We start from the raw sequence: 25,271 nt of genomic DNA, 5'->3' as shown, positions 1-25,271 counted from the left end.
TTCAGTCCATTCGTAGCCGTAGGAGCTATGGGGATTAATGTAGGTACCACGCTTTAGGCCTTGCTTTCGATAACCCTTCTGTGCTTATTTTCCAGCAAATCACTGAATTGAAGAAAGAAAACTTTAATCTAAAGCTCCGCATCTATTTCCTGGAGGAAAGAATGCAACAGGAATTTGATGGCCCCACCGAACACGTCTATAAAACTGTGAGGTCCCACTTCTCACTGCCACCCCCGCTGTCTTTGCTCATAGTCCTTCCCAGCAGAAATTTGATTAATATTTGTTCTCAGAGTTAGCCTGAATAGACAGAGCTGTTTCATTTAATTTGAATTGATTATGGGCAACATAAAGACAATAGGTTGACCTTAATATTAAGGAAAGAGATACAAGATTAATTTTAAGGGAATCTTTTCTCTCGTTTTAAAATCCGAATTCTGATTTACTGTCTTTATTTCCATTGCCTTTTCTTAATTCTTTGTAATTTAGACAAAAGCAGTGAAGTGGTGGGATGTCTTTGGAATTGCGGATTCCATGTAACTACTGTTACCAACTAGGTCGTGTGACCGTAGGCAGGTCCCCTCAGCGCTCTGGGCTTGCCTGCAGAGGGAAGTGATGATCCCTCTGTCACAGAGTTGTTTGTGTGGATTAAAATGAGATGACAGACGAAGAGCCCCAGCACACAGTCGGCGCTTGACAATTGTCATCATTGTCTTACCGAACTTCCCTTGGCAGTGCGGAGTTAGGATGTCAGTTTTCCGTGCTGTGACTCTTCTGGATTCCTTGTGTGCTTGTTTGTAACTGTCAGAAAAACGTCTGTTCCCATCTGAAGTCTTGACCTGGGGGGCTCTGCCTGAAAGTGGAAAACAGAAGTTGGCTTTCTTGAAAAGACTTGAATATGAACCATATTTCTGTGCCCAGTTTTTGGTTTTCTCCAGGAGATTAGCCCTTGGCCTGGGAATTATTCCATCTTTTCTGTTCTGAAGTTTGCACCAGTGGAAACTTTTGAAGAGCGAAAAGGACCTCTCCTTGAGTCTCAGCAGATGAACTTAAATGGATTTGTCTTGAAGAGGGATTTTATTGTACTTCTGAGCCTTTTCAGGAATTGAAAAGCCCCCTTGTCCCTTAAGACAGTTTTTTTTTTTTTTCCTTTAGTGTGGGGGTGGAAAGACAATGACAATGTCCCCCTTTCTAGAAGGGAGTAAAGGTGCAATCACAGTTTGGAGGAAAAACCAATAGCCTAAAATATTTTATATGTATGTAACGGTTACCTACTTCTAGGGCAATCAGGAGCCAAAGCGTGTTAACGTCTTGCTGTGTGTCAGGCACTGTGCTGGGCATTTGTACATTCATCATCTTATTTTAATTGTCAGGACAGCCCTGTGCAGTGGAGATTATCCTCATCTTACGAAGAGGACACTGAAGTTCAGGGAAGATCAGTAACTTGCTTGATGTCACATAGCTGCTCTGAGAGGTGGATTTTGAATGCAGGCCTGCTGACCTCATCGTCCTATGCTGTTTAGCTTTTTTTCTTTTTATACAGTCTGATTAGATGACTTGATTTAATTGTACTTTTATTTCAAGGTTTTGGATAAGTACATGGCTCAAAATTCAGAAAGCATCAAGGGAACACAAAAGACTTTCATCCACGCTGTCTCCTAGTTCCCCAGATCTAACCGATACTATAATCATTGATGCAGGGTTTTATGTATATACAAGCAAGTGTGTGTGTGTGTGTGTATAAACCCCCTTTTTACATAAATGCAGGCACGTTCTGTTCTGCATTTTTCTTTAACAATATCCTGGATATCTTTCCTTAATAGTGGTTTAAGACCTTCTTCGTTCTTTTTTATAATGATATTCCATTTTCAGCTCTCTTGTGTCTTGATTTTTGGTTTGGAAACTAATTATCGCATGTATAAGTTTATAACTGCAGGGACTGGGCTTGAGAAAAACAGCCTAGTGGACACATGAGTCTTCCATCCTTTTAGATTCCTGGGTTAGGGTGCCAGTTACTTCGTCAGAAAGTGGTTTAGACTATCTGGTGTCAGTTCCCACACAGAAGGAATCCTTTGTTTGAAGGGTTTTCACAAAACCAGTTAAAGACCGATGCACTGGCCTGCAGTGTCCTTTATGCAAAGATCAACTTCTTTTAGAAAGAGTTTGGCCTCACAGATGACTTGTTTCGTTCCTGTTGTTGACGAAAGTGTTGAGCCCTGTCTGCTAGGCTCTTCTCGTCTGTTAGCTCATTTGCTCTTCACATCCCTTATGTCAGGTGCGCTTGTGTTGTTCATCTGATGCTTGAGTGGCCCGAGAGGAGAAACTCTGCTTTCTTCCTTCCTGGACTTGTGCTTCCAAGGATGACTACAGGCTGGTGCTCCCAGTTTCGTGTTTGGTGCTAGCGTGAAACCAGGGCCTGGGTCTGCCTTGTTTACTACGGTGTCCCCAGGGCTGAGCCCCACGTGTGATTGCTGTGTATCTGTGACGTGGCAGAAGGAACACATGAGCAGCCGCTGACTTACGACAGTTTCCTCCTGGTAAAGAGAGGAGGCAGAATTTGAACCCTTGTCCTCGTGAACGGATTGGTTTTCATTCTGGCTGACTTTTCATTCTGGGGTCCTCATTCGTCCCAGGGCTGCTTGGCCGAAAGGTGGAAGGCGTATCCCCCCAGATTGTAAATTTTACTGGAAATGGGATTTTTATTTAAAATGGTACACATGTATTATGGAGTAGAATGTAAAACTGGCGTGAATTATGAAAGCAGGAGTAAGATTTCAGAGAAATTCTGGGTTTATAGCAGTCCCGTGCAAACGACACACTCAGACCGCAGTCTCCTACTTGAGTTCATTGAATATTCTGTCTGGGATACACTTGTGGACCAGTTTGGGAAGCCCATCACTGCCCCACCGTCTCACATTGTAGTCCGTTTGCTGGAGATTCTGTCTTTGGGTTCTCACGTGAGTTAGCAGCCCAAGGCCATGTGCGACTGCCTTCATTCCAATCGGCTGAGAGGAGGGTGGCTGGGTGGAGCACACCATGGTGTCCCTTACAGACAGCTTGCCCCCTGCAGTTGTGGCTCTTTTGTAAGAGCCCTGAGATTTTCCACTGAAACGAGACGGGCAGTGATGTGGCCTCCCACTTACCCATCCACTTGTTGTGTGGTTTTTTTTTGTGTGTGTGTTTTTTTTGAAGCTGTAACACGTTCCCACTGCTACAGCCACCACATGCATGATTGTAAACAACCAGAAGTAATTGCCTCGGAATGGCAAAAGCAAACTGCAGAATTGCTTGTAAATTTGCTTGGCGGAGGGCAAACAATTTTTAAATCAGCCTCACTTGTATGACATTTATGCCTCGATGTTTGAATGCGCTGGCTGTTAGATGCTTGGGAAATTTACATAATTGTTCCAAGTCTTGAGAAATCCAGGGCTTTCTTTTGAGACCACCAGTGTTTAATAATTCCCTTCTCCTTGTGCCCCGAGGCTAATGAGGTTTTGAATCTAGCATCTGCCTATTATAAGCATCGTGTAAGTTAGTCTGTGCTGAAAGTTGTTTCCCTGCCGCAGACCAGACGTTCGTGTGTTCTGTGTTTTACATTGTTTCTTTTCTTTCCTGATCTTGACTGGAAGAACATCGAACTCAAGGTGGAAGTAGAGAGTCTGAAGCGGGAGCTCCAGGAGAGAGAGCAGCTGCTCATCAAAGCCTCGTGAGTACCTGTCATCCTGTCACAAGCTCGCAGGGCGCCTGCGGTCCCGGTAGTGGAGGCTGGGTGGGGCAGTAAAACTCAGCCTTGTGCTTTCTAAGCCAGTTGGCTCCCGCTGGGCCCTGAGGATGCCAAGGAGGTGTTCGTTTTTATTTAATTGTTTCTCAACAAACTTGAAGTGTAATATACTTAACGGGGAAAGCGATCCCATCTTAAGGGGACAGCGTGACGACTTTTCACTAAGCAAACACAGCTCGTGGGGCCACAGCCCAGATCAGAAACCAGAACATCACCAGCGCCCTCAGGAGTCCCCTTTGTGCTCTCAGAACTTAGCCGTCTCCACCAAGATAACCCCTGTGCTGACCACCGATAGCAGCGTTGCCTGGTTCTGCCCATTTCTGAACTTTGTGGGCATGGACTCGGACACTACGCACGCATCCTTTTGTGTCTGGCCTCCTTTCCTCAGTGCTGTGTTTGCGCGGTCCATCCATGTCCCCAATTCTAGTGGTAGCTCATTAGTTTTCATCGCAGTGAAAGCCCTAGGGGCTCACAGGGGTCCTGAGGGGCTCCTGTGGTGAGTGAGGCTGGGGGGCAGAGGGGAGGGCTTTATTCAGAGGAACTCGTTTCTGTGTCTGGTCGGTGCATTGCGGTTTCTTGTCATATTTTGTTTCAAGGAGATGTTTAAAATGCATTTGAAAACTATTATTTTAGCTAATCACAGAATTAATTTAAATATTTATTGCACAATAAGGCCAGTTTAGAGAATACAGTTCGTGACTCGATTGGTTATCCATTCATTCATAAACACTTAGCATGTAATTGTGCCATGGACTGCTGCACTGGACTAGGTTCCTGGGGATGCAGTGGTCATACAGGCAGACACATGGGGCTTGTGTTCTAGAAGGGGCGATGGCGGTAGAATACTTGGAATAATAAACCTATGGCTACAAAGCGGGAGAAGAGCCGTGAGAAAGATAAGAGCGGTGAGTGCTGATCGAGCAGGAGCAGACCTGCAAGTAGAGACGTGTGGTGAGGAAGGGGCCCTGAGGATGTGGCGCTCAGGTGAGACCTGGGGAGCCTGCAGGAATTAACTGGTGCGCATGCAGGTCTGGGGAAATGTGGGGAGTCTGGGGCATCTCCCTCTTGTCCTGGAGGGTCTTGAGGCCACAGCAGAGATCATCCCAAGATAAATGGAAAGCAGTCATGGGTTTTGAGCAGCGGACACCATCGGAGTCTAGTTTTGTAGAGGTCCCTGTGGATGCTGAGTGGGAAGTGATTGTCGGCAGAGCACAAAGGGAGGCGGGGAGACCAGTTAGGAGGCTAGTCTAGGAGTTTAGGTGAGAGACTAGTGATGGAGATGGAAGGGTGGGTTAGAAAGACATTTGGTGATCAGAATCAACAGGGCTTGATCATGGATGGGAAGGGGGATGTCACGGATGACTCCTAGATTAGGGCTAAAGATCATGAGCTCTGTTTTTAAGAATGTTCACAGCGACTTGACTGCTGCGGCTTTCTCTCCGCCAGCTCTTTATCCCACACACAGCTCACAGATGCTAAAGATGTTCTAGCGTTACCACGGCTGACCACTTGTGCCACCTGTCCCCTCCCCGTCCAGATGCCTTCCCTGGTCCTTGCCTGACATGGAGGCTCGTGGTGACTCGCACAGGGCTGCCTGGAGCCCGCATTTCACTGCCCTCACAAGCTTCTCTGGCACAGAGTCACACTCCCATACGTGCGCAGCACTTGATTGTCTGTCTTTATTTATTTTTATCTTTTTTTGGAGGGGAGGGGAAGACCGGAGAGAGAGGGAGAGAGAGAATCTCAAGCAGGTTCCACGCCCAGCTCGGAGCCTGACGCGGGGCTCAATCTCACAACCCTGAGATCGTGACCTGAGCTGAAATCAGGAGTCAGACACTGAACCGACTGAGGCACCCAGGGGCCCCAGCACTTTACAGTTGATAAAACACTCTTACATCCGTGTGCATGCCATCATTCTCCTGGGAGCTGGGCAAAGCTTGAAGAAGACCTCAGTTTAGAGAGTGGGGGATTTAGGCCTGGAGAAGGGACGGGCCATGATGCACACTGCTTTAGCAGGTGATCAAAGCTGGGATTCGAACACGAGCCCCTAACTTCTGGTCCAGCATTGGTTTCGTGTTCTTTTCTTATTCTCCTGTGTGTGATTCTTGTTTCTCCAACATGACTCCATCTCCTCTAAAGCCAAGACAAGAGCCTTTTCTCTGTCAGCGGAATGTAGGGCTTCTCAGCCGTTCCTCCTTTGTGGGGCCTTTGTGCGCCTTGCCCGCCGTAGGACAAACACAGTGTCTACCACATCCCTGCGAAATGTGCCTTTCCCTTTACCCTAACTGCCCAGCACCTCCAAGCGCATGTGTGGTACATGCTTGTGGTGGAAAAATAACCTTTATTAATGCCCTCAACTTCCTTTTACACTTTTATGGTGGTTGTTTTTATGGGGGGGGGGCAGGGGTGGGTGGGAGATATGCGACCTGTCACAGGAAAAGTCCCTGCTTTCTCTCAAGAACTATAATTAGAATGGAAAGAATCAAGAGGAAGTGTTGACAGTTAAAAGGGGTAGCAGGGGTGGTATTTATAGACGGGTTTTTTTTGTATCGGGGGAAGGCCGGATTAGACCACTTTGTCCCACCCTTGCCTCGCCTTAGGTCTTACTCTCTATTGTGTCTGTTGGCCCAGGTTCTATAAGGAGAGACAGGGTAGGGGGAGTGAACTGGCATTTATTGAGATCCTACTTTGCCCCAGACCCTGTGCCAGGCACTTGACATGCTTTATCAATTTCACAACAATGACGTGAGGCGGCCGGTATTCCCATTTGAGTGCGGAGAAAACTGGGCCTCGGAGGAGTTGGGGGCCCTGCTCAGGTTGGAAACAGAGCTGGGATGGGTCTGGCTCTGGAGCCCACTCTGCCTTGCTGTGGAGTAAACATGGATGTGTGCTGGCTTTTCATTGTTATATTTATTAGTTACTATGAGGGACATTAAAAACAAAAGCCGACATATTGTCGGGAGTAAATTTTATCTCTGTAGCTTTAAAACACAAACAAAAATAATAATTCCATTAGTAGAGGAAAATTGCACCATACTGCCGAGGATAAATTTTATTGCTACAGTAACTGTAAAATACAAAGATGATAAATGAAAAGTTGGAACATTTACTATTGGGAATATATTTTATTGGTATAACTAAAATGCAAACAAACTGAATAATACCAGTACTTGTTAAAAATTGTAGTCTGCCTCTTGACAACATATATGATTCTGACTATAAAACACCAAGGTTCGATCTGGGCCGATAGGAAGGAGACGGTCGTTGGGGTGCAGGTCGGTGGGGGGGGGGGCTGGAAGGAACCATTCCCTAGAGGAGGCTCTGTAAAGCTTAGAAGACTTGCAGTGGTTAGTGGGAATTCGGGACTGGAAACATCCCATATCCAAGGCTTGGGAAGAAAAGCCTCTAGTGTGGAATTTTTTCAGCCACATGTAAGACCTGTTGAGGAGTGATAGAAATGACTGGATCCCTGTGAACTCCGGATGGCACGGATCGAGAGATGAGCTGAGGGGGTGGGGGCCGAGGATGTTTCGCGGCGTTAGTCAGGAAGTGGCCGTGGTGGCCTTAGTTCTGGCCAGAGGGTGACCTGTTCTCAGCTCCGAGGGGTAGACTGAGGCCTCTCACAGCATCGCAGCAGTGGCTGTGGTGGCCTCCGGGACAGCAGGCGGCACTCGGATGGGAGAGGAAGGGGCACTGTGCTGTAGCCACCGCCGTGTTAGCACAGAATTCTCAGAGGTGGTCATGTCACTCTTCAACTGAGGAGACTGACATGTAAGAGGTCATTGACCCAGAGGCACACTGAGGACATAATAGAGATACTTTTGGAAGCAAATCTGTTCAGGCTTCAGAGTCCACGTCTTTCAGTTGTTCGCATTGAATTCCATTAAAATGATGTCATGACACCGGGGCCTTCTGAAGGCTTATTGGTGAAAGGAAGCGCGATATGAATCAAGTCTTTATTTGCAGGCAACTCATGTTGGATACTCGGGCAGCAAGGATGGCCCTCTTGACTTTGCATTGTTCTCAGTCAAAAATTCACATGGCCTGTACATGTGAGCGTCTGATCGCATGGCTCTTGGTTGGGAAAATTTCATATACCCCAAAGTAGGGCACGGGAGGCTGGCAGTGAGTACGTCTGTTCTGTTGCAGTTTTTCCGAGAAACCAGCTTTAGGTGGAGCCATTTCCTTTATTATTCTGCCGTCTGGAAACCTGCAATCATTTTAGAAATCTGATGAGAACTGCGCTGAGTGTATGTCTCACAAATTCATTTCTCACACTGTTTTTCTTTTGAGGAGAACCAAAATGAAAGGCATCCGTGGTTGTGGTCCTGCGTCCGATTTCGGTGTGTCATGCCCACCGCTGCTCGTCCCCGGGACAGACTATCCCGTGGTGCCACAGCAGCGCGAACCCTGCATTTCACGGAGCGGGGGCTGCTCGCGCAGACTCCTCTGCTCATGCCCTAAGTGGTAGCTGGTGCTCACAGATGGATCGTGCTGTATTTAAAATGCCTTCCCCTCCCGTTGGCAAAAGCTGATGTAGGAAAGCCTTGATGCCTCCGATGTATTTTTGTGGCACGCTGCTCCTTTGCACGTTGGTTTGTCAGACCAGCTCTCCCCCTCTCCTGCCACGGCGGACGGGTGCTTTGTTGGAATTGTCCTGGTGGGAAATTTGGCAATAGCTATTGAGAGTCTTAGAAGCGTGCCCGCCCTTTGGCCCAGTAATTCCGTTTGTAGGAATTGACCCTAGGAAATCACTAGATGGTATACATACAAGGATGCTTTTATTATAGCATTGCTTATAATACAATAAATAATACCCCTAACATTTATTTGAGTCCTTTGTAGTGGGCTCTATGCTTTAGAAGTGTTTTCAGGCAAACGTGTAAAATCAGAAATCTAATTTTTTTTTTTCCATCTGAATGTTTTGAAAGTAGGGAATTGAGGTATGTCAGCTGTACTTCAGTAAAAAAATAGGGGATTGATTTAATATATTACAGTACATTTTACATAGTGAATTAATGTGTAGCCTTAAAAAATGATAGAGATATGTATTTATTGACCCAGAAGGATGTTTATAGTGTATGAAGTGATAAAATCAGATCACAGATACGTGATTCTCTTCTTGTAGAAAATGTCTGTAAGGCTTTATGCTAAAATGTTAACTTAGTTATTTTCACCAGTGAGATTGTAGATGATTCTCCTTTCTTAATTTGTGTTTATAGATATGTATTTTAAATCGAGCTATAACTGGCATGTAACGTGTAAGTTTAAGGTGTACGTGTTGATTGATTCGATACATTCATATATTGCATTATCTGTGTTTTTGAGTTACAAAGACTAATTAAAAAAAATAAGAACAGCACAGGTCTGTGGGAGAAATGATGAACAAATACTCCTTGTCTCTCTGGGGGCCATTGAAATCCCCGTCCCCACTGTCCCCACGTGGGTTTTATACCTTTTCCCCTTCTTGCAGCAAAGCCGTGGAGAGCCTCGCTGAAGGGGGCGGCTCCGAGGTTCAGCGGTTGAAAGAAGATGCTCGGAAGAAGGTGCAGCAGGTCGAAGATCTCCTAACCAAGAGAATATTCCATTTAGAAGAGGCAAGTCTGGAAACCCCAAGGAGAGTGTGCTCTGACAGTGGGCTGAGAGTGGAGGGGGCACGATTTTGTTCCTTTTCTCCTAAACTTTGGGAGTGTCAGCAGAAACGGGAGCCACCCTGTCGAGCCGCTCAGGATGGGCGGGTGGGTTCCAGCCCCGTCCTAGGCGCTTTGCGTATAGAATTTGTGACCTCACACCCTGCGTCCTGGCCGTTGTCTTCATTCCCGCAGATGAGGGCACCCACGTACAGAAAGACTGACTAGTCTCAGTTTGATCCTGGATTTAAATTTGCAATGGCTGATTTTCAAACCCACACTCTTGCGGCAGCACTGCTCTTCTTCTTACCTAGGGTAGTCCCTTGATTTTACAGAGGAGGAAACTGAGGCCTGGAGAGGGGAAGCGACTCCCCTAACCGGCGCTAAGCCTGGAAGTGATTCCGATTTGCAGGCCATCGCATGCCCATGCAGCCCTGTCCCCAGTACCTGGCCTCCATCCCACATCACCCCGGTGTTCACCGAGTGCCTCTTCTCGGGGAGACACCGCCTGGAGCCCCTCCTTCTGCTCATTCTCAGGCGCTTCCTGTGACCGTGATGGGAGGCAGGTTGTGTCCTGGCTAAAAAATCTTGTCTCCTAGATGTTAAAAGTTTCCACCCAGGTTAAGCTGGTATTCAGTGACACTGGTTACTTCATTCTCAGTCTTTGAAGTCTCTTGGCCCATCTCCTGTTCTCCACCTGAAACCCTGGCTCTTAGATACGAGGAGGGATGGCAGCCCAAAGTGCTTCTGGATACAGAAGGCAGATGCCGTGGGACTGTACTTTGCAGCCAGGGGTGGTCTTTTCCGTTCATGGTGCTCGCACTGGCCCTGTGAGGGGTCTAAAATACAGACGAGGACACAGCTCTGAGAGGCAGGGAAACTGAGGCTTAGTCATCAGTGGTAGAGCTGGAACCAAAACGAGAGTCTTCTGACCCCAAATTCTGATTTTGAGTTACAACGTCGTTGTTGGTTCGGTCAGCTTACGCGCCCCGGGAAGCGCCGCCCAGTGTTTAGGGTGCCAGCGGGACCTCCAGACCGTGCTGGGTTGACCCTCTGTGCTGTCGCTCATTAGCCTGGTCCCCTTCTGTAAAGGGAGGCTGGGGACGTCTGCTTTGCAGTAGTGATTGTCCTAACAGCCGTGGTTCCAGCAGCATGTGGGGGGCTGCCACGTGGGAGGCACGCGTCTCAGCCTTTTCACACATCCTTTCCGTTCATCCCTTCAGGAAGCCTGTGACAGAAATACTTTTATCATTCTTTTTAAAAACAAAAACATGATGACTCAAGCACAGAGTGGCCACGTCCTCTGCTCGGGGTCACACAGGCAGGAACGCCAGGTGCTCCGGCTGCGGAACCTGCATTCTAAACTACTGTAGTGTGTCTCTCAGAGCGTGACTTTTTCGTGTTAGGTGAGGAACAGAGAGAAGATGAATCAAGCTCCTTGCTCAAAGCCTGGCATTTAAGAGGCACTCAGTAAATAGGTTTTGTTTGTTGTCTCAGAATACCGGGAAATGATTTTTCCCAGCTATCACTGCGCTTGGGAGAAGAGGCTTTCTCCCCCACCTGAGTGGGGGCAGTGACGGGGGCGGCCCATGGAGGGAGAGGGCAGGGAAGAGGAAGCCAGTGTTTCTTGGAGCTCCCTGTGATGCAGCAAGCGTTTGACAGAGTCAGAGCAACTCCTTGACGGGATGGTGGTGATTCCTGTTTTATAGATAAGCTGGGGCTCAGAGAGGCTAAGTGACTATCCAACGTCCCACAGCAAATCATCTTTGTGACGTAGTCAGAGGCCGTGGGCACTTGGAGATCCAGATCTGCCCCCAGGTCACTTTCTTGAGCTCCAGGGCCCTTTCCTCACGTGGGCACTGCCTGCGTGATTTAGATAATCTCCTTGTTGGCCTTTCTCAGCTCTCAGGAAGAACGTAGTTTTTCACCACCGATGTCACCTTGGAGATACAGAAAATGTACTTGAGAATTGTGTAGTCATCATCTTGAAAGAAATAGGGAGGGGACCGTGGGGTGTGGGATGAATTTGTATGGAGGTTATGGGGACTCCAGAATTTATGTATGTTTAAGTATTGAGAGGCACATTTCTCCTTGTTCTCATTCAAGCTGTAAATATCGATCTGATTTTCAAACCCAAAAATACAGTTTTTGTAGAGTTGAGTCTTTTCCATTGGAAATGCCTATTACTCTTCAGGATACAAGAGGGAAAAATGGCTGGCAAATGTATTTATTACTGATTCTCCCCATGTATAGTACAATTCAGGGAGGGGAAATGTGCCGGAGAAAAAGTCATAAATATTTATATTTTAATCCAATTTTCTTTCAAAATGTTCCCAATTGTACTGAAAAATTGCATCAAATGCATTTAATTTAACTCTAGGATGTGAAAGCTGCCCAAGCGGAACTGGAAAAGGCCTTTGCGGGGACAGAAACAGAGAAGGCTCTTCGGCTGAACTTGGAAAACAAGCTTTCGGAGATGAAGAAGAGGCATGAGGGGGACTCGGACATGGCTGTGGTCCTGGAGCAGAAAGACAGGTCTGGCTCTTATCTCTGCGACGTGCTGACATTTGGGCAGCGTGGCGGAAGGGTATTCCCTTGTTCCCTTCCTGCTCCTTTATCCCTCCTTTCTCTGCTTGCTCCCCCACAGTGAGAAAACCTGGAGTCAGATTAGGGTGGAGGGAAAAGGAATAGGGTAGGGATATGAGGACAGGGAAAGAATTATAGATAGAAACTCCTGCTGAAAAGTTCTGTTCAGATACTAGACGTAGCCTTCAGTTTGGCTGTGAGCTTCCTGGTAACCAAAGGAAAGAGAGAAAAACAGTCTCGATGAACATAAGTGAGCCAGGAACTCAGGAGAAACCCAGTCAGTTTTACTTGACGTTGTCGGGGAGAAATTTCTCTTGTGAATCTTCCCAGGGGGAACAGGAAGTGATTATATCCCCACAATAGATGTTAGTGAGTTGTGTGAACCTGTTAATCATCATGTCTTTTTAAAGATTTTATTTATTTGAGAGAGAGAGGGAACACAAGCAGGGGTGGGGGTAGGTGGGCAGAGGGAGAGGGAGAAGCAGACTCCCCGCTGAGCGGGGAGCCGGATGCGGGGCTCGATTCCAGGACCCTGGGATCATGACCTGAGCCAAAGGCAGACTCTTAACCGACTGAGGCACTCAGGCGCCCCTCATCACGTCTTAATGCAGGTTGAGGGCCCAGATTTGTACAGTGCAGGGGCCAAAACAGTGTAGACGGAGTACAGAGCTCTCTATTGGTCCAGGAGTAATATGAGCGCCATGTACTCCAGAGAAATGGATGGGCCATTGGGCCTTTAGGCAGTCTTTGATGCTCGTGTCTAACGACCAGACTTTTGATCAAAACTGGTTAGGAGAGAGTTGAGGTTTTCTTCTTTACCATGAACCTTACGTTTTGATACTCTTGCCTTGCTTTGCTGGTCACTAGCTGGAAGGTTGTGTAAACTAAATACAAGTGAAACTTCCGGCTAGCCTGTGACCTGTCCATTGAAGAGCCAAGCTGGTTTGGAATTTGACAGAAATTGTTCTAAAGCAAATGATCTACTTTCCTATTTCCTTAAATAGAGGATACTGACTCTGGTTCCTTTTTGTTTTGGTTGCTCAGTGACTCGTGATTGACAGGCCCACCGTATCGTTTGGGTTCTGGTGCTTAGTCGCCCCAATTCCCCAACTGCTGTTTGCCTTTCTTTCTGCTTCTTTACTGTCTTACGAGATTTGAGTCTGCAACTTGTTTTCATGTTTTAGGATTATCTATAAAAGAGGAAGGAATAGGCTCTGAGGGAGGAGCCGTGGTTTCCACTCGCTCGGTGTCCTGGCTTCAGTGTCTGGAAGAGCTAGCATTTATTTGGTGTGCTGAAACCTTTTCTTAGCTTTGACCTGGAAAACTGAAGTTTTGGGGACGAATCTCAGGACAAGTCAGGAAACAGAGATCTGTGTGAGGTGTAGGACCTCAGGGTTGAGTGAATGTTTTTCTCGATTACATGGCTAGGAAGTGAAGCCTCCCGAGATGGGTGTTTTTTGTGGTTTTTTTTTTTGTTTTTTTTGACTGGGCCTCCCCCTCAGGGTAGCAGCCTTTCTAGACACTGTACTGTGAGAGAGTCTGGAATCCTTCTCCATACACATTATTTATATGTTCCCTTGTATCTCTCCCAGCTGATGAGTGGTGAAGCCCTTAGAAGGTTTACAGATTTATCTTTCCTGGGGGACCTGCAGGTCTCCAGCAGGTAAATTTTGAAATAGGGAACCCAGGGAAGAGACTAGAATGTGCAGGGGCAGCCACCAACGAAAAAAAGACAGAATTCCTGGTGCCGGGGAAGAAGGGAGAGGGCTGGGGGTAGGTGTGAGAAGAGGTCGTGGGCGAGAGCGGATTGGAAGGGCCCTGCGGGGTCCTGGCGGAGGCACAGCGGTTAGAGCGTCGGTCTGTTGGGTCATCGTGCCCTTCGTTCAACAGGTACTTCCGGAGCATCTTCTGCTCAGTAAGTGGTGGTTAGAGTGTAGGTGTGTCCGTCTGTTGGGTCATCGTGCCCTTCGTTCAACAGGTACTTCCGGAGCATCTTCTGCTCAGTAAGTGGTGGTTAGAGTGTAGGTGTCAACGGTACAGCCTGGGTCCTTCTCCTAGGGAACCTCATGTCAGGGTGTATGCTTGTCATCTAGCTAGGTGGGAGGAGTGGAGGGCAAGAGCAGAGTGAGAAGGGCCAGATGGGTACATGCTGGGTTAACCTAACATCTTTCTAATTTCGTTTAGAGGGATTAGGAAAGGCTTCCCAATGGAAACATGAGGATAAAGGAGGAGTTACTTGGAGGAAGAAAGAGNGTTCCAGGCATTGGGAAACATAGGCATGGAAGTTCAGAGGCCAGAGGGCACACAGCATGACCCAGGAACTGACAGAACTATAGCATGGCTGGAGAATTGTGTTCTGGAAGGGAGGTGGGAAGAGATGCGGAGAGGGAAGCTGGCCAGATCATGTGGGCTTTGTTGAATAGTTTGGGTTTTGTCTTCAGGGCATGTGACAAGCTGCTGATGATTTTTAAGGGTGGAAAGGGGGTGGCGTCGGGGTCAGACTATAATTTAGAGTGATCCCTCTGGCTGCCCCTGGAGGATGGGTTGGTGGTGGGGCTGGGTGGGAAGACTGCCTCTCAGGCTGATGGAGAAGTCCAGACAAGAGATCATGGTGACCAGGACTGAGGTGACAGAACTAGCATGGAAAAGAACAGGCAGAGATGTTTGGCAGGTAGAATTGACATGATGGCTCGAAGGGCTTGATCATTGATGGGTTTGGGGATGAGGGAAAAGGCTGCAGGGATACCTCCTCACCCAGGTTTTAAGCATGAGCAACTGTGGGATGGTGGTACTGTGTGCTGAGTTTGGGGAACGAAAGGGGGAAAGAACAGATGTTTTTGGGTGGGGGAATGGGAAGATAAGCTCTCATTTGGGACATGTTGGGTTGAGGGATCATGGACATCCAAGAGTAGAGTCTAGAAGGTGCTTGGGTATGTGGATTAAGGCTAGACTAAAGGAGCTGTACGTGTATTCGTTTACCAGCTACGGAGCGTGGCCTTGGGTTAAGTGCCAGGAATGGAGAGAAGAGCACTTTCTTCCTTAATATGGCGCTCTCAGCGTGGGGGAGGGGACAGAGGTGAAAAATGGCGTGATTGGTGTTAGAGGTAAGTTCAGGGTTCTGTGCTGTGCACAAAAGCAAGGTGGTGATCGGCTGTGCTTGGGCGTGGGGGAGGGAAGGCACGCGCAGAGGAGGGTGTGGAGCCTGGCCATGTCAAGGTAATCAGAGAAGAAAGTGGTCTCTGTTACATATGCCACAGAAGCGTGGCTTCTCATCTCTTTGGAAGGGGGAGTTTGGGAAGCGTTAATGCTTATTGAGTACTTAATGCGGTGTAGGTGGTGGGGTCTCTCCATGTGTGGGTGGTCAGGCTGCATCTTCTTGGGGTTTCCCAGAGGCATGGCTGGATAGGCACAGAAACCTGATTTGTCAGTCCTACCAAAGCGGCTGTCTCTCAGGGGCAGATGTGCCCCAGCCACACTCCCAAAGGCCAGTGCAGCAGACAGAGGACACCCCTGGATTTCTGCTCACGTGGGGTGTGGGCCTGTCTGTGGTGGAACTCTCCTGGGACTAGGGTCAGTATGTTCCCTCCCTGAGGCAGGCCTGCCCACGAGCTAAATGAAGGTCAGAAGGTGAGCTGCTAAGCAGACTTAGGACGGGTGGCGCGGGCTTGCCCTTTTGAGATAGATCCGGACGTGCCGTACAGATTGGCCTGTTGTAGGGCAGGGCCCTGACTCGGATGGGCGCTGCTGATGTCTTTCCGGGCTTCCTCCACCCTTCTGAAAGCTATGTGCTTTAGCTGCTTGGTCTCCTGCGATCTGACCTTAGAGCTAGCCTGTGTCCTTAAGGCAGCTATCACTGAGGAACCTCGCAGGTCACATGTTGCCAATAGATATGTTTTATTTGGCCTAACACAGCTCTTTTAAAAGTTTGAATTAGGGGTGCCTGAGCGGCTCAGTTGGTGAAGCGTCTGCCTTTGGCTCAGGTCATGGTCCCGGGGTCCTGGGATCGAGCCCTGCGTCGGGCTCCCTGCTCAGCGGAGAGTCTGCTTCTCCCTCCCCGTCTGCCCTTCCCCCTGCTTATGCCCTCTCATTCCCCACCCCCCCCCGCCAGCAAATAAATAAAGTCATTTAAAAAAAAGTTTGAATTAGTTGCTAATATTTAAAAAAAATCTAGTTTCATGTAAAAGTTTGGCTTTCCAGCTTCCTTTGAAAACCTGGAAGGTGTGGCAAGCCTGGGCCATGGTCTTGCTGGATGCAGGCCACTCCTGTGGATGGCCCCGTGCTCTGGTTTGGCCACAGTCCCCACAGGCCTGCCTCTCTCGTTCCCATGCCTACTGGATCTTGCTTTAAGGTAACTAACACAAATCAGTTTTATCAAAGTGTAAGTTACCTGCAATACGGCACATCCATTTCAAGTACACAGTCAGTGACTTTTACCTCTTCAGTCGGTTATGTGGTGATTTCAGAGTAGAACCCCTAGAGGGCGATCTTACTCCTCTGTCCAGGATTTGGGGGCATTGCGCTGGTGCTGCCCGGTACCCTCTGTGCCTAAGTGGCTTAGCCTGTTTGCGATGCTGTGACAAAGTACCACAGATTGGGTAGCTCACGAACAATAGAAATTTATTTTTTACAGATCTGGAGGCTCGAAGACCAGGGTGGCTGCATGGTCGGGTGAGAGCCCTCTTCCAGCCTGCAGACTTCTCACTGCATCCCTGCATGGTGGAAGGGGTGAGGCTTCTTTCTGGAGCCTTATTTGTCAGGCACTGGTCGCATTCATGTGTTCCACCCACGTGACCTACTCTCCTTCCAAAGCCCCACCTCCTAATCCCGTCATCTAACGGGGTTAGGATTGCAATATCTGAATTCTGGGGGGCCATGGACATTCGGACCATAGCACCAGTGCATTGCCGGCTGCTTTTAACTACTTTCCGCTGACTCTTGACCTTTACCCTGGGAGCCAGGGAAGCTCTCTGACTCGCAAGCCTTTGCTCTTGCTACCATTCAGGTTGCTTTCGAGGCTTAGCTGCAGAAGGGCTCTTTGGAGGGTTCTCTGACAAAATGCTAATTGTTGAATGTTAAAAAAAAGTAATAATTATAGCAACTGTCATTTGTTGAATTGTGCTATATGCCTGGAGGTGTGTAGGGGCGTTTTAAATATTTTATCTCTAATCCCTGTGAGCAAGTTATCCCCATCTTATAACTGAGGATTGAGGAAATGCGGATGGATAGAAGTTAAATAACTTGGCCGTGGTCAGGGAGCATAATTTGGTGGCCCCAGAAGGTGTTCAGCTGTACCCGAGGGGGGCCCTCGGGGTGGTTGGCACGGTTTCCTGGAGGGGAGGTAGCGCCTAAGTCAGGGGCAGGGTGATGGGCGTGTATTAGCAGGCGGCGGGGATGGAGTCGTGAAGGGCATGCTAGGTGGAGGGATGAGTGTGAGCGAAGGTCTGGAGGCACAAGACGGCCTGGCTTTGGAGAGAGCTGGACGTGAGGCTCCTGGGTGGTGAGGGGGCGGGCAGCGGCCTCCTGCGAGAGAGGAGACTGAAGCTGCTGGCAGGGCCTCTGATCTTCTAGGCCCGAAAGCTGGGGCCTTACCTGCCTTGCTCACGAGTTTGGCCTTTATCTTGAAAGTTGGTGTACTTTAAACATTGCCCTGAGAAGCCAGAGACAGAGGTTCTCTGTTTTTGCCCGCTCACCGGGACGGTTCCGCTTTATCGGTCGTGTTCGTTCAGGCTTCAGCACCCGATTTCTTTTGCAGAGAGGATTCTTGGCCAAAAAAATTAGTAGTCGGCTGCCGTCAGTGGTGGGGGCTGTTGAAAGTCTGAGCACGGGGGTGGCTTGATCAGACCGTGGTCTGGCAGCTCGGAGGCTGGATCCCCTGGGGCCAGGCTGGAGGTGAGGGGACTGTTGATGCACGTGAATTCTGGCCCTTACTCGCTGACCTGCACGGTGCGATTCCACTTCTGTTCAGTCATTGGGCATGTCTACTTTGAAGATGCCTGGCCCCGTTTCCTGCCTCCTCCTGCTCCACTGAGCTAAGAGAACAGCTTAGAATTAATATTTAAATTTTGTTCGCTTTTAGACTGATTGAGGAGTTGAAGCTGTCTTTGAAGAGCAAAGAAGCTTTAATTCAGTGCCTTAAAGAGCAGAAATCTCAGACGGCAGGTCCTGATGAGAGTGTGTCATCTGGGGAGCTCCGAGGACTCTCTGCTGCTCCGAGGGGAGAACAGGAGAGAGGAGCGGAGGTGAGCCGGCGGGGTGTGGAGGGGGACTTTAATTAGCACCCCGGACTCCTCTGTGGCAGATGGGACGCACACTCGGTCCCCACGAGTCACACACAGACTGCTGCCAAGTATTAGCTCCCCGGCAGCTGAGGAATTAGCAGGAACCTCCTTTGTCAGGGGCCCTGGCATGTTTTTCCCCTTCCAGCCTCGGGTTTATACAGAGTCGGTTAAAAAAACAGTCCATACCTGCTTGCCTCTGTTTTACCGTGTGTGGATTTGTTGTTGCCTGGGGATGTTATTTCATCCTTTGGGTTTTCTTGGGATAAAACTTAGTACCTGCTTTACCTTTGTGGTTAGAGGCCGTTGGGGGGAGGGAACTAAGTTGTGTGGGGCCCGGCATTTAACCCTTCTGGCCACTCTGCGAGGGTCCAGATCACGGTCCTCTCGTGGAATTTAGAAGCGGGCCCAGAGGAGTAGTTGTATTTTCCTAGGCTCCAAGAGGTGGGTTGCTAGGACCAGACCCAGAGCCTCCCAGGGGTCCTCCCTCCCGTACACGAGGTGGCAGCCTCCACGGCAGCTGCAAGGGGGTGGCCAGGGCCTGGAAGTGCAGGTGGGCCTCGCTGAGCCCGCCCAGTTTTTGTTGGGCCGGGGGTGGCTGCTGCATGGGCCACATTCACAGTGTGGGATGTTCCAGATGCTCAGGGAAGGTCTTGGTTTTTTGTGGAGCAGAGTCTTCTTCGTCGCTATCACGGCAGTGATTTCTGCAGCCTCCCTGGTTAGTTTACGGCTGTAATCAGCCCGCGTCTCCTGCTCCTCCCTTGAACCCCGTGGGCCCTGTCCTTCTGTTGGCCCTTTTCATCAGCCAGTGGCTCCGTGGTTCTCTGTGGGGCTGGCGATCAACCCACGTGGCTTGTGTGTCTTTACATTTCTCTTCCCTCGGGTAGGGCGTCAGGTGAGACAGAGAGGAGTGGACACTTATTTCTGTGACTTCCACAGCAGTGGGGAAAAGTCAGGAAATGAGATGCTCCTTCTAATTGTTCTGGGGCAGCTGTTGGATTGTGAGTCCCTTCCAGGTGCCAATTAATGCCTTTTCTCAGGCTGTACAAACGGAGCGCCGGAAGGAGAGACAGCGCTTTGAAGAGAGGATCCAGGTATGTTGATGCAATTTAAAATAATGTACTGAAGATTTATCCTTGCCTCTTGCTTTTTCCTGAGAGCAGGAGATGGTTCGGCGTGACAATAGCTGTCACGTAGGGACTGCCAGTGTGTGCCATTCAGACTTTCAGGACTTCAGAGAAGGTGTCTCAGTATTGGCAGTAGTTCTGTGAGGCAGACATTCCCATTGCGCGGATGAGGCTTGTGAGGCTCGGAGAGGCGAGGGCCCTTTCCCAAGATCAGGTAGCTTGGAGGAGCCCTCGCAGGGATGCAGACCTGCCGCTGCTCCGTGTCCCCCAGTCCCGGCAGCCGGCATTTGTACGGCGCCTGCCAGCTGGGAAAGTGCTTTCCGTCCATTATCTCATTTGATCCTCACAACAGCCCGGGAGGGAGGCAGCATGATTATCTTTAGAAATGAACTCAGACTATAAATGTGTATGTTCAGTCTCCGTCAAACCAAGTTCTCTGCTAGCTTTTGTAGCATTAAGGAATGAAATTAATGATCTGTTATTTCCCCCAAATAACCTGGTAGGGTTTCAAAGACTCTGATGTGACTGTATTCAAATTCCAGAAGGCACTGGAGTCCTTCCCACAGGAGTAGCTGTCACCGTCTTAACTGATCTGATCCCCTTCTTCTCACCCAGCCCCGTTGCCGTGAGCGTTAGTGCCGTAGCTGGGAGCTGCCGCCGCCGCGTTCAGTTCTACTTGGAAACATTAATCACACGGTGACAGGAATAAGATAGAATAACTGCATTTGAGTGTGCTCTTACAGATATATTTACAGTGCATTTTGGTTGGAACGCATCAACTTAGTGAATCTTTTTCTAATCTAATTTAGGCACTTCAGGAAGACCTGAGAGAGAAGGAAAGAGAAATTGCCACAGAAAAGAAAAATAGTTTAAAGAGGGATAAAGCCATTCAGGGTCTAACCATGGCATTAAAGTCAAAGGAAAAAGAGGTATGTGGTGAGTCTCATACACCCGCAGTGAGATTTTTCTTTATTAGCTTCTGTGGCTGGCCTGTCCTACCCTGAATTTTTAGCTTTAGGCAAAAAATTTATAAGAAAGCTGGGGTGAGTAGAGGGGATGGGAAAAGGGCCCGTTAGTCCATTAGAAGTGCCTTTGGAATGTCCAATCTAGTGCTATCCAGGAAAAATACTATGTAAGTTACAGGTGAATGTTTGAATTTTCTAGTTGCTACGTTAAAAGAAGTAAGAAGAAACAAGCGAAATGAACTTTAATAATATATATCCCAAATGTTATCATTTCAGCATGTAATCAATAAAGCAATAGTAGTGATGAGGTGGTTAGCATCTTCTTCGTCTTAGTGTCATGTCTGAAGTGCAGGTGTGCTTACAGCGCATCTCATTTCAGATGATCCAAATTTCAGGTGCCCTGCAGCCACAGGTGGCCAGTGGCTGCCATATTGGATGATGCCCGATCTTCTAAAGACAAGATTGAGATGAGGGACTTCTGGGAGGCAGGGCTGTGCCTTTGAGCCAGCTAGCTACTTGGGCTGTTGCCTTTGGGATTCAAGTTTGTGGCCCACGGTTCCATGCTATTTTATTATTGTTAGCATAGCAGTCTGTTGTTTTCTCAGTAACCGAGCGAGGCACAGATACAGAGAAGAAAACCCAGCCCTGCTCACAAGTCCTGTGAGGAAGAAAGACAGAGTGAAGGCGTGGTGATTGAGGGATGTGCAGGGGGCTGTGCAAGTGGAGGGCAGGGGATCTGATCCAGATTAGGGTATGTACGTGGCGAGCGGTCCTCGGAGGAGAAGGTGTCTGAGCTGAATCTTGAAGGATGAGCAGGAGTTGGTTGGGAGGGGAGGCAGAGGGGAGAGCACGGGTTAATCCCTTAAGTTAGGAAAGAGCCTGATAGGGGTTTGTGGAACCAAAAGCATTTTGAGGTTGTCCGGGCATCGAGCGCAGAACCTAAGGGAGGCTAGAGAAGAAGCCGGTGGGGTTGCACGGGGCCAGCCAGTGGGGGTGGAATGAGTCATTTTCGGCTGTTTGGGTGACATGCCACCGGAGGCTCTTCAGCGGGAGGGGTATGATCACATTTGCATTTCAGTGAGGTCTCTGGCTGTGTCTGGGGAGTGGCTTGTAGGAGGGAGAGAGTGGGGGTAGGGAGACCAGTAGCAGAGGCGAGAGCCAAGAAAGATTGAGTTAGAGCAGTGGTCATTGCTAAGCAGGAATGGAGGGGCGGGGCTTACTCAGAAATAGTTAAAAACTAGAAGTAAATTTGGGGAATTTGCTGAGGGGATGTAGGGCCGTGAGAAGGAGCAGTGGAGGACGTCTCCTGGGGTCTGGCTGGAGTGGCTGGGATGTGGTGGTGCCACCGACTCAGTTGACAGCATAGAACATGGAGAATGAGGGCAAGGTGGGTGCGGTGGTGGAGGGGATGAGTCTTTTTGCGAAGGGTGGACTGTGAGGGGCTCGTGGACCACCGTGGTGGGATGTCCAAGGGGAGATGGGTACGTCAGCCCCAAGCCTGCAGAGAGCTCAGGCGTGAGTTACAATTCCAGGAGCGGGTCTGCCTGCTTGGGAGCGTGTGGAAGGGAAAGAACAAGGCCGCGCATGGGACCACAGGGGAGAGGAATGCACGAAGGAGACAGGAATGATCGCACACAGACGAAGCGAACCAGGAGACGGTGGTGCTGCCGAAGCTAGAGAGGGGAGAGTTCGCGTAACCACCAGTGTCAGGTGTGGCAGAGACTTGGCTCGTGAGAATAGCAGTTATAATATCTACCATCGTGTAACGGGGGAGTTCAGGGCGCAGCTGAGGCTGGAGACTTCCGTGTAGAGTGGCACCAGTGGAGGGGCCGTTGTGGGTGCTGGCCGAGTCCAGGGTCTGGCCACAGGCGTCACTGCTGACTGCGGTACAGGAGAAGGTCAGCAGACATGAGAGGTTCCGGGAGTGGCCAGGCCCCTCTCTGTGGGCAGCAGTAACGTAACGCTTCGTCGCGCCGGGCGTGATTCTAGCACCAGTACCCCTCCCTTCACTTAGCCCTACTGATGTTGGAGTTGGGTGAGGAGTGGTCTCCTCGTCTTCTGGTTGCGGGAATTGAGGCTCAAAGAGATGAAGGACCTTGCTGGAAGTCGCCCAGCTAGTGAACGGCCAGAGTAGGAGTCCCCCTTCTCTGACTTCACACCTTCCCTGACCACGAAGGCCTTGATCAGAAGACGGCGCCAGGCCGCGGGAAGAGCCCTTGAGCTGTGCGCAGGGAGGAGAGTCCTGTTGCATACCTGGCTGCTGTTCTTACTTTGACGCAGGTGGAAGCCCTTACCTCTGAGATCGAAGAGCTCAGTGCCGCCTTTGCGAAAGTCACAGAGGCCCCCCCGGAAGCACAGACACAGAAATTCCAGGTAAGCGTGCGCTTGACCCCTGGGGACAGTAAGATCTGGCAGCGGAGAGGAACCCAGGAAAACTCTGCGTGGCCTGTAGTAATGGAGTTCCAGTCTCATTGAAGGACATTCTCTTCCAGCTCTAGGGGCTTCTCTAGCCCCCTCCTCACTACGATAATGGCAGTGGTGGCAGCGACCCCCACGGTTAGGAGACTGTGCAAGATGTGTGTTGTCTCCTGTCATCTCCACAACCCCGTGGGGAAGGGTGTTATCATCCCCCTGTATTGGTGGGGTTTTTGAAGCTCAGCGAGGGTGGGCAGCTTATTCACTGCCACACAGCTCGCAAGGGGCAGAGCCAGGATTTAGATGTAGTAACTACTGATGGTAACAGCTGACGTTTGTTGAACACATACTGTGGGCCAAGCCCTGTGTTCAGTGCTCTCTGGATTAGCTCGGGGGATCTCTACAGCAGATCACGAAGGAGGCACTGTTAATATCCAGGTTCAGAGAGTCAAGTAACTTGCATAGGGTCACAAAGTGGGAAGTGAGAGAGGCAGGATTTGCCCGAGAGCCGGTCTCACTCCCAGGCTTGTGCTTTTACCTGCCCCTGCCCCCGCCCCGCCACCTGGTTTCTTTAGTCCAGCTGCTCCCTGCCACGTGTCACTTCCACACCTTGATGATTTGACCTGCTTTTTCTCCTTTTTTCCCCCCAGCCTTGTACTCCAAGGACTCTTGCTGGTCACCTCCTTGATGTTCCACCTTTTTGGTTAATTTTAGTTTTGTGTTTTTAATTATTTTAATATTTTCTTGCCATGTTTCTAGTTTCTCTATACAGTGTATCCATATTACTAATAATGAGCCAATAAGGTTCCATTGTCTGAGTAAGCCCCATACTGCTTAAAGCTCTCCCTGCCACCTCTCCCCCATGGTATTTTTGGTTATAAAGTAGAAGTTAGAAGTTAAATCTAATTTAAGACTGCTTGATTCCTAAGATTCATGTCCCACGTCTTATCTTTTGTAGAGCTCTGGTTCACAGTAAGAATAATTGAAGAAATTTGGTTTAAATCATGGTGCACTAAAAGCATAGGCAAGTCTCTGCCTTTGGAATCTCAGATTCGCCTCCCCCACCATTTGGTTGATGAAGTGGAGCTGGGATTACACTGAGGTGTTTTTTTCTCCCCTTGCTTTGAAAATGACAAGTTTTAAAAGCTGAATTCTTAGGAAAACCATTGATATTTCCTACTGCTTGAGAAAAAGAATCTGTTGGCAGTTGACAAGCATAGAGACCAGTCGGACATCCCTGTAATCGTTGCTATTTTGCTTGTCATGTTGGGCCTTGAAGGAAAGACACTAGTCTTTTTTTTTTTTTAAGATTTTATTTATTTATTTGTCAGAGAGAGAGAGAGTGTGCTTGCACAAGCCGGGGGAGGGGCAGGTAGAGGGAGAAGCAGATTCCCTGCTGAGCAAGGAGCCCGACGTGGGACTTGATCCCAGGACCCTGGATGGTAACCTGAGCCAAATGCAGACGCTTAACCGACTGAACCACCCAGGTGCCCAAGAAACTAGTCTTATACATTTAAATGTTACCTAGATTTATCACATAACATTTATTAATTTCCTAACCGTCAGTCCTAGTTGAAAGACTTTCAGAATGATTTTGGAGGCCTTGTCGCAGTGTTGGCTGGGTTTCTTGTCTTGCAAGATACAGAGGTTTTGAACTTTTGGAAGTCCTTAGGCTCTGCATGCCTGCTTGGCTGTTCCGAGAGTGCTCCTTTAATCCTTACCAACAGAGGTAGCATGTTTATGGTTTGGCAGGTTGTTGGGACTTGAACTCAAGTCTGACTCCAGAATCTGTATTCTTGCCACTGTTCTGATTGCGTGCGTGTGTGTGCGCACGTGTGCGTGAGTGTGAGTATGCGAGTAAATGCATGCAATGTGCTTATTTGGGCTGTTTCATTACAAGGTCTGCGTTGTTTGAATGTGGCATGGGCCCTTGAAAATGTATTTTCTTTCGCATAGTGGGACTTTTTGGGGATGTCATGGGATTTGAACTAATCGCGCCTTGGGTAGAATGGCCAAAGTTCACAGGGTTGGGTTAAGCCTGACATTGAGATGACAGCCGTGATACTCCCATTCTTGGAGCGGTTGCCACAGTGCAGAGGTGTGAGTTCTAGTCACAGGTGTGCCTCTGTGAAGGTTGCAATGTGGGGTGCCGGGTGCTACCTCCAGACCCGTTAAAAAGTATGTATTTGCCAATTGGAAATACAGGTTTCCCCTGCTATCCAAAAGTAGAGCTTTCGTATGAAATCTTCATCAGCCAAAATGGCATAAAGCAAAGAAGCAATTCCCATTAATTTGCATGGGAAAATGTTTGAGCATTCTCAGACCCAAAAAACAACCTCTCTTTTTTAGGCTTTTCTGACACCTTAGGACACATCATCTTGCTAAGAGATACACAAAATAAATCAAGATAAAGCACAGATGCTCGCAGGACACCGCTGCTCAGAGCTGTGGTGGTTGAGAGGCTCGGTATGGTTCCCAGGCAAGGAGCTCGGTGG

The 25,271-nt window shown here is 49.0% G+C and overlaps 1 protein-coding gene across 5 annotated transcripts in view; it reads left to right on the top strand.

Annotated features, from left to right (window-relative positions):
• Nucleotides 1-25,271, top strand: part of CDK5RAP2 (CDK5 regulatory subunit associated protein 2) — a 162,496-nt gene that overhangs the window by 28,294 nt on the left and 108,931 nt on the right. For all 5 annotated transcript variants that reach the window (XM_040631799.1, XM_040631798.1, XM_040631797.1 and 2 more), the window contains 8 exons: nucleotides 96-206; nucleotides 3,627-3,703; nucleotides 9,252-9,375; nucleotides 11,789-11,943; nucleotides 18,071-18,233; nucleotides 19,310-19,363; nucleotides 20,206-20,325; nucleotides 22,642-22,734. In XM_040631799.1, the coding sequence (XP_040487733.1) occupies nucleotides 96-206; nucleotides 3,627-3,703; nucleotides 9,252-9,375; nucleotides 11,789-11,943; nucleotides 18,071-18,233; nucleotides 19,310-19,363; nucleotides 20,206-20,325; nucleotides 22,642-22,734 (897 nt within the window). The remainder of the gene's footprint in view (nucleotides 1-95; nucleotides 207-3,626; nucleotides 3,704-9,251; nucleotides 9,376-11,788; nucleotides 11,944-18,070; nucleotides 18,234-19,309; nucleotides 19,364-20,205; nucleotides 20,326-22,641; nucleotides 22,735-25,271) is intronic.

The sequence above is a fragment of the Ursus maritimus genome, unplaced genomic scaffold, assembly GCF_017311325.1.
Source record: "Ursus maritimus isolate PB19 unplaced genomic scaffold, ASM1731132v1 scaffold_17, whole genome shotgun sequence".
NCBI classification, from domain to species: domain Eukaryota; kingdom Metazoa; phylum Chordata; class Mammalia; order Carnivora; family Ursidae; genus Ursus; species Ursus maritimus.
This window is presented reverse-complemented; position numbering and strand designations above follow the sequence as displayed.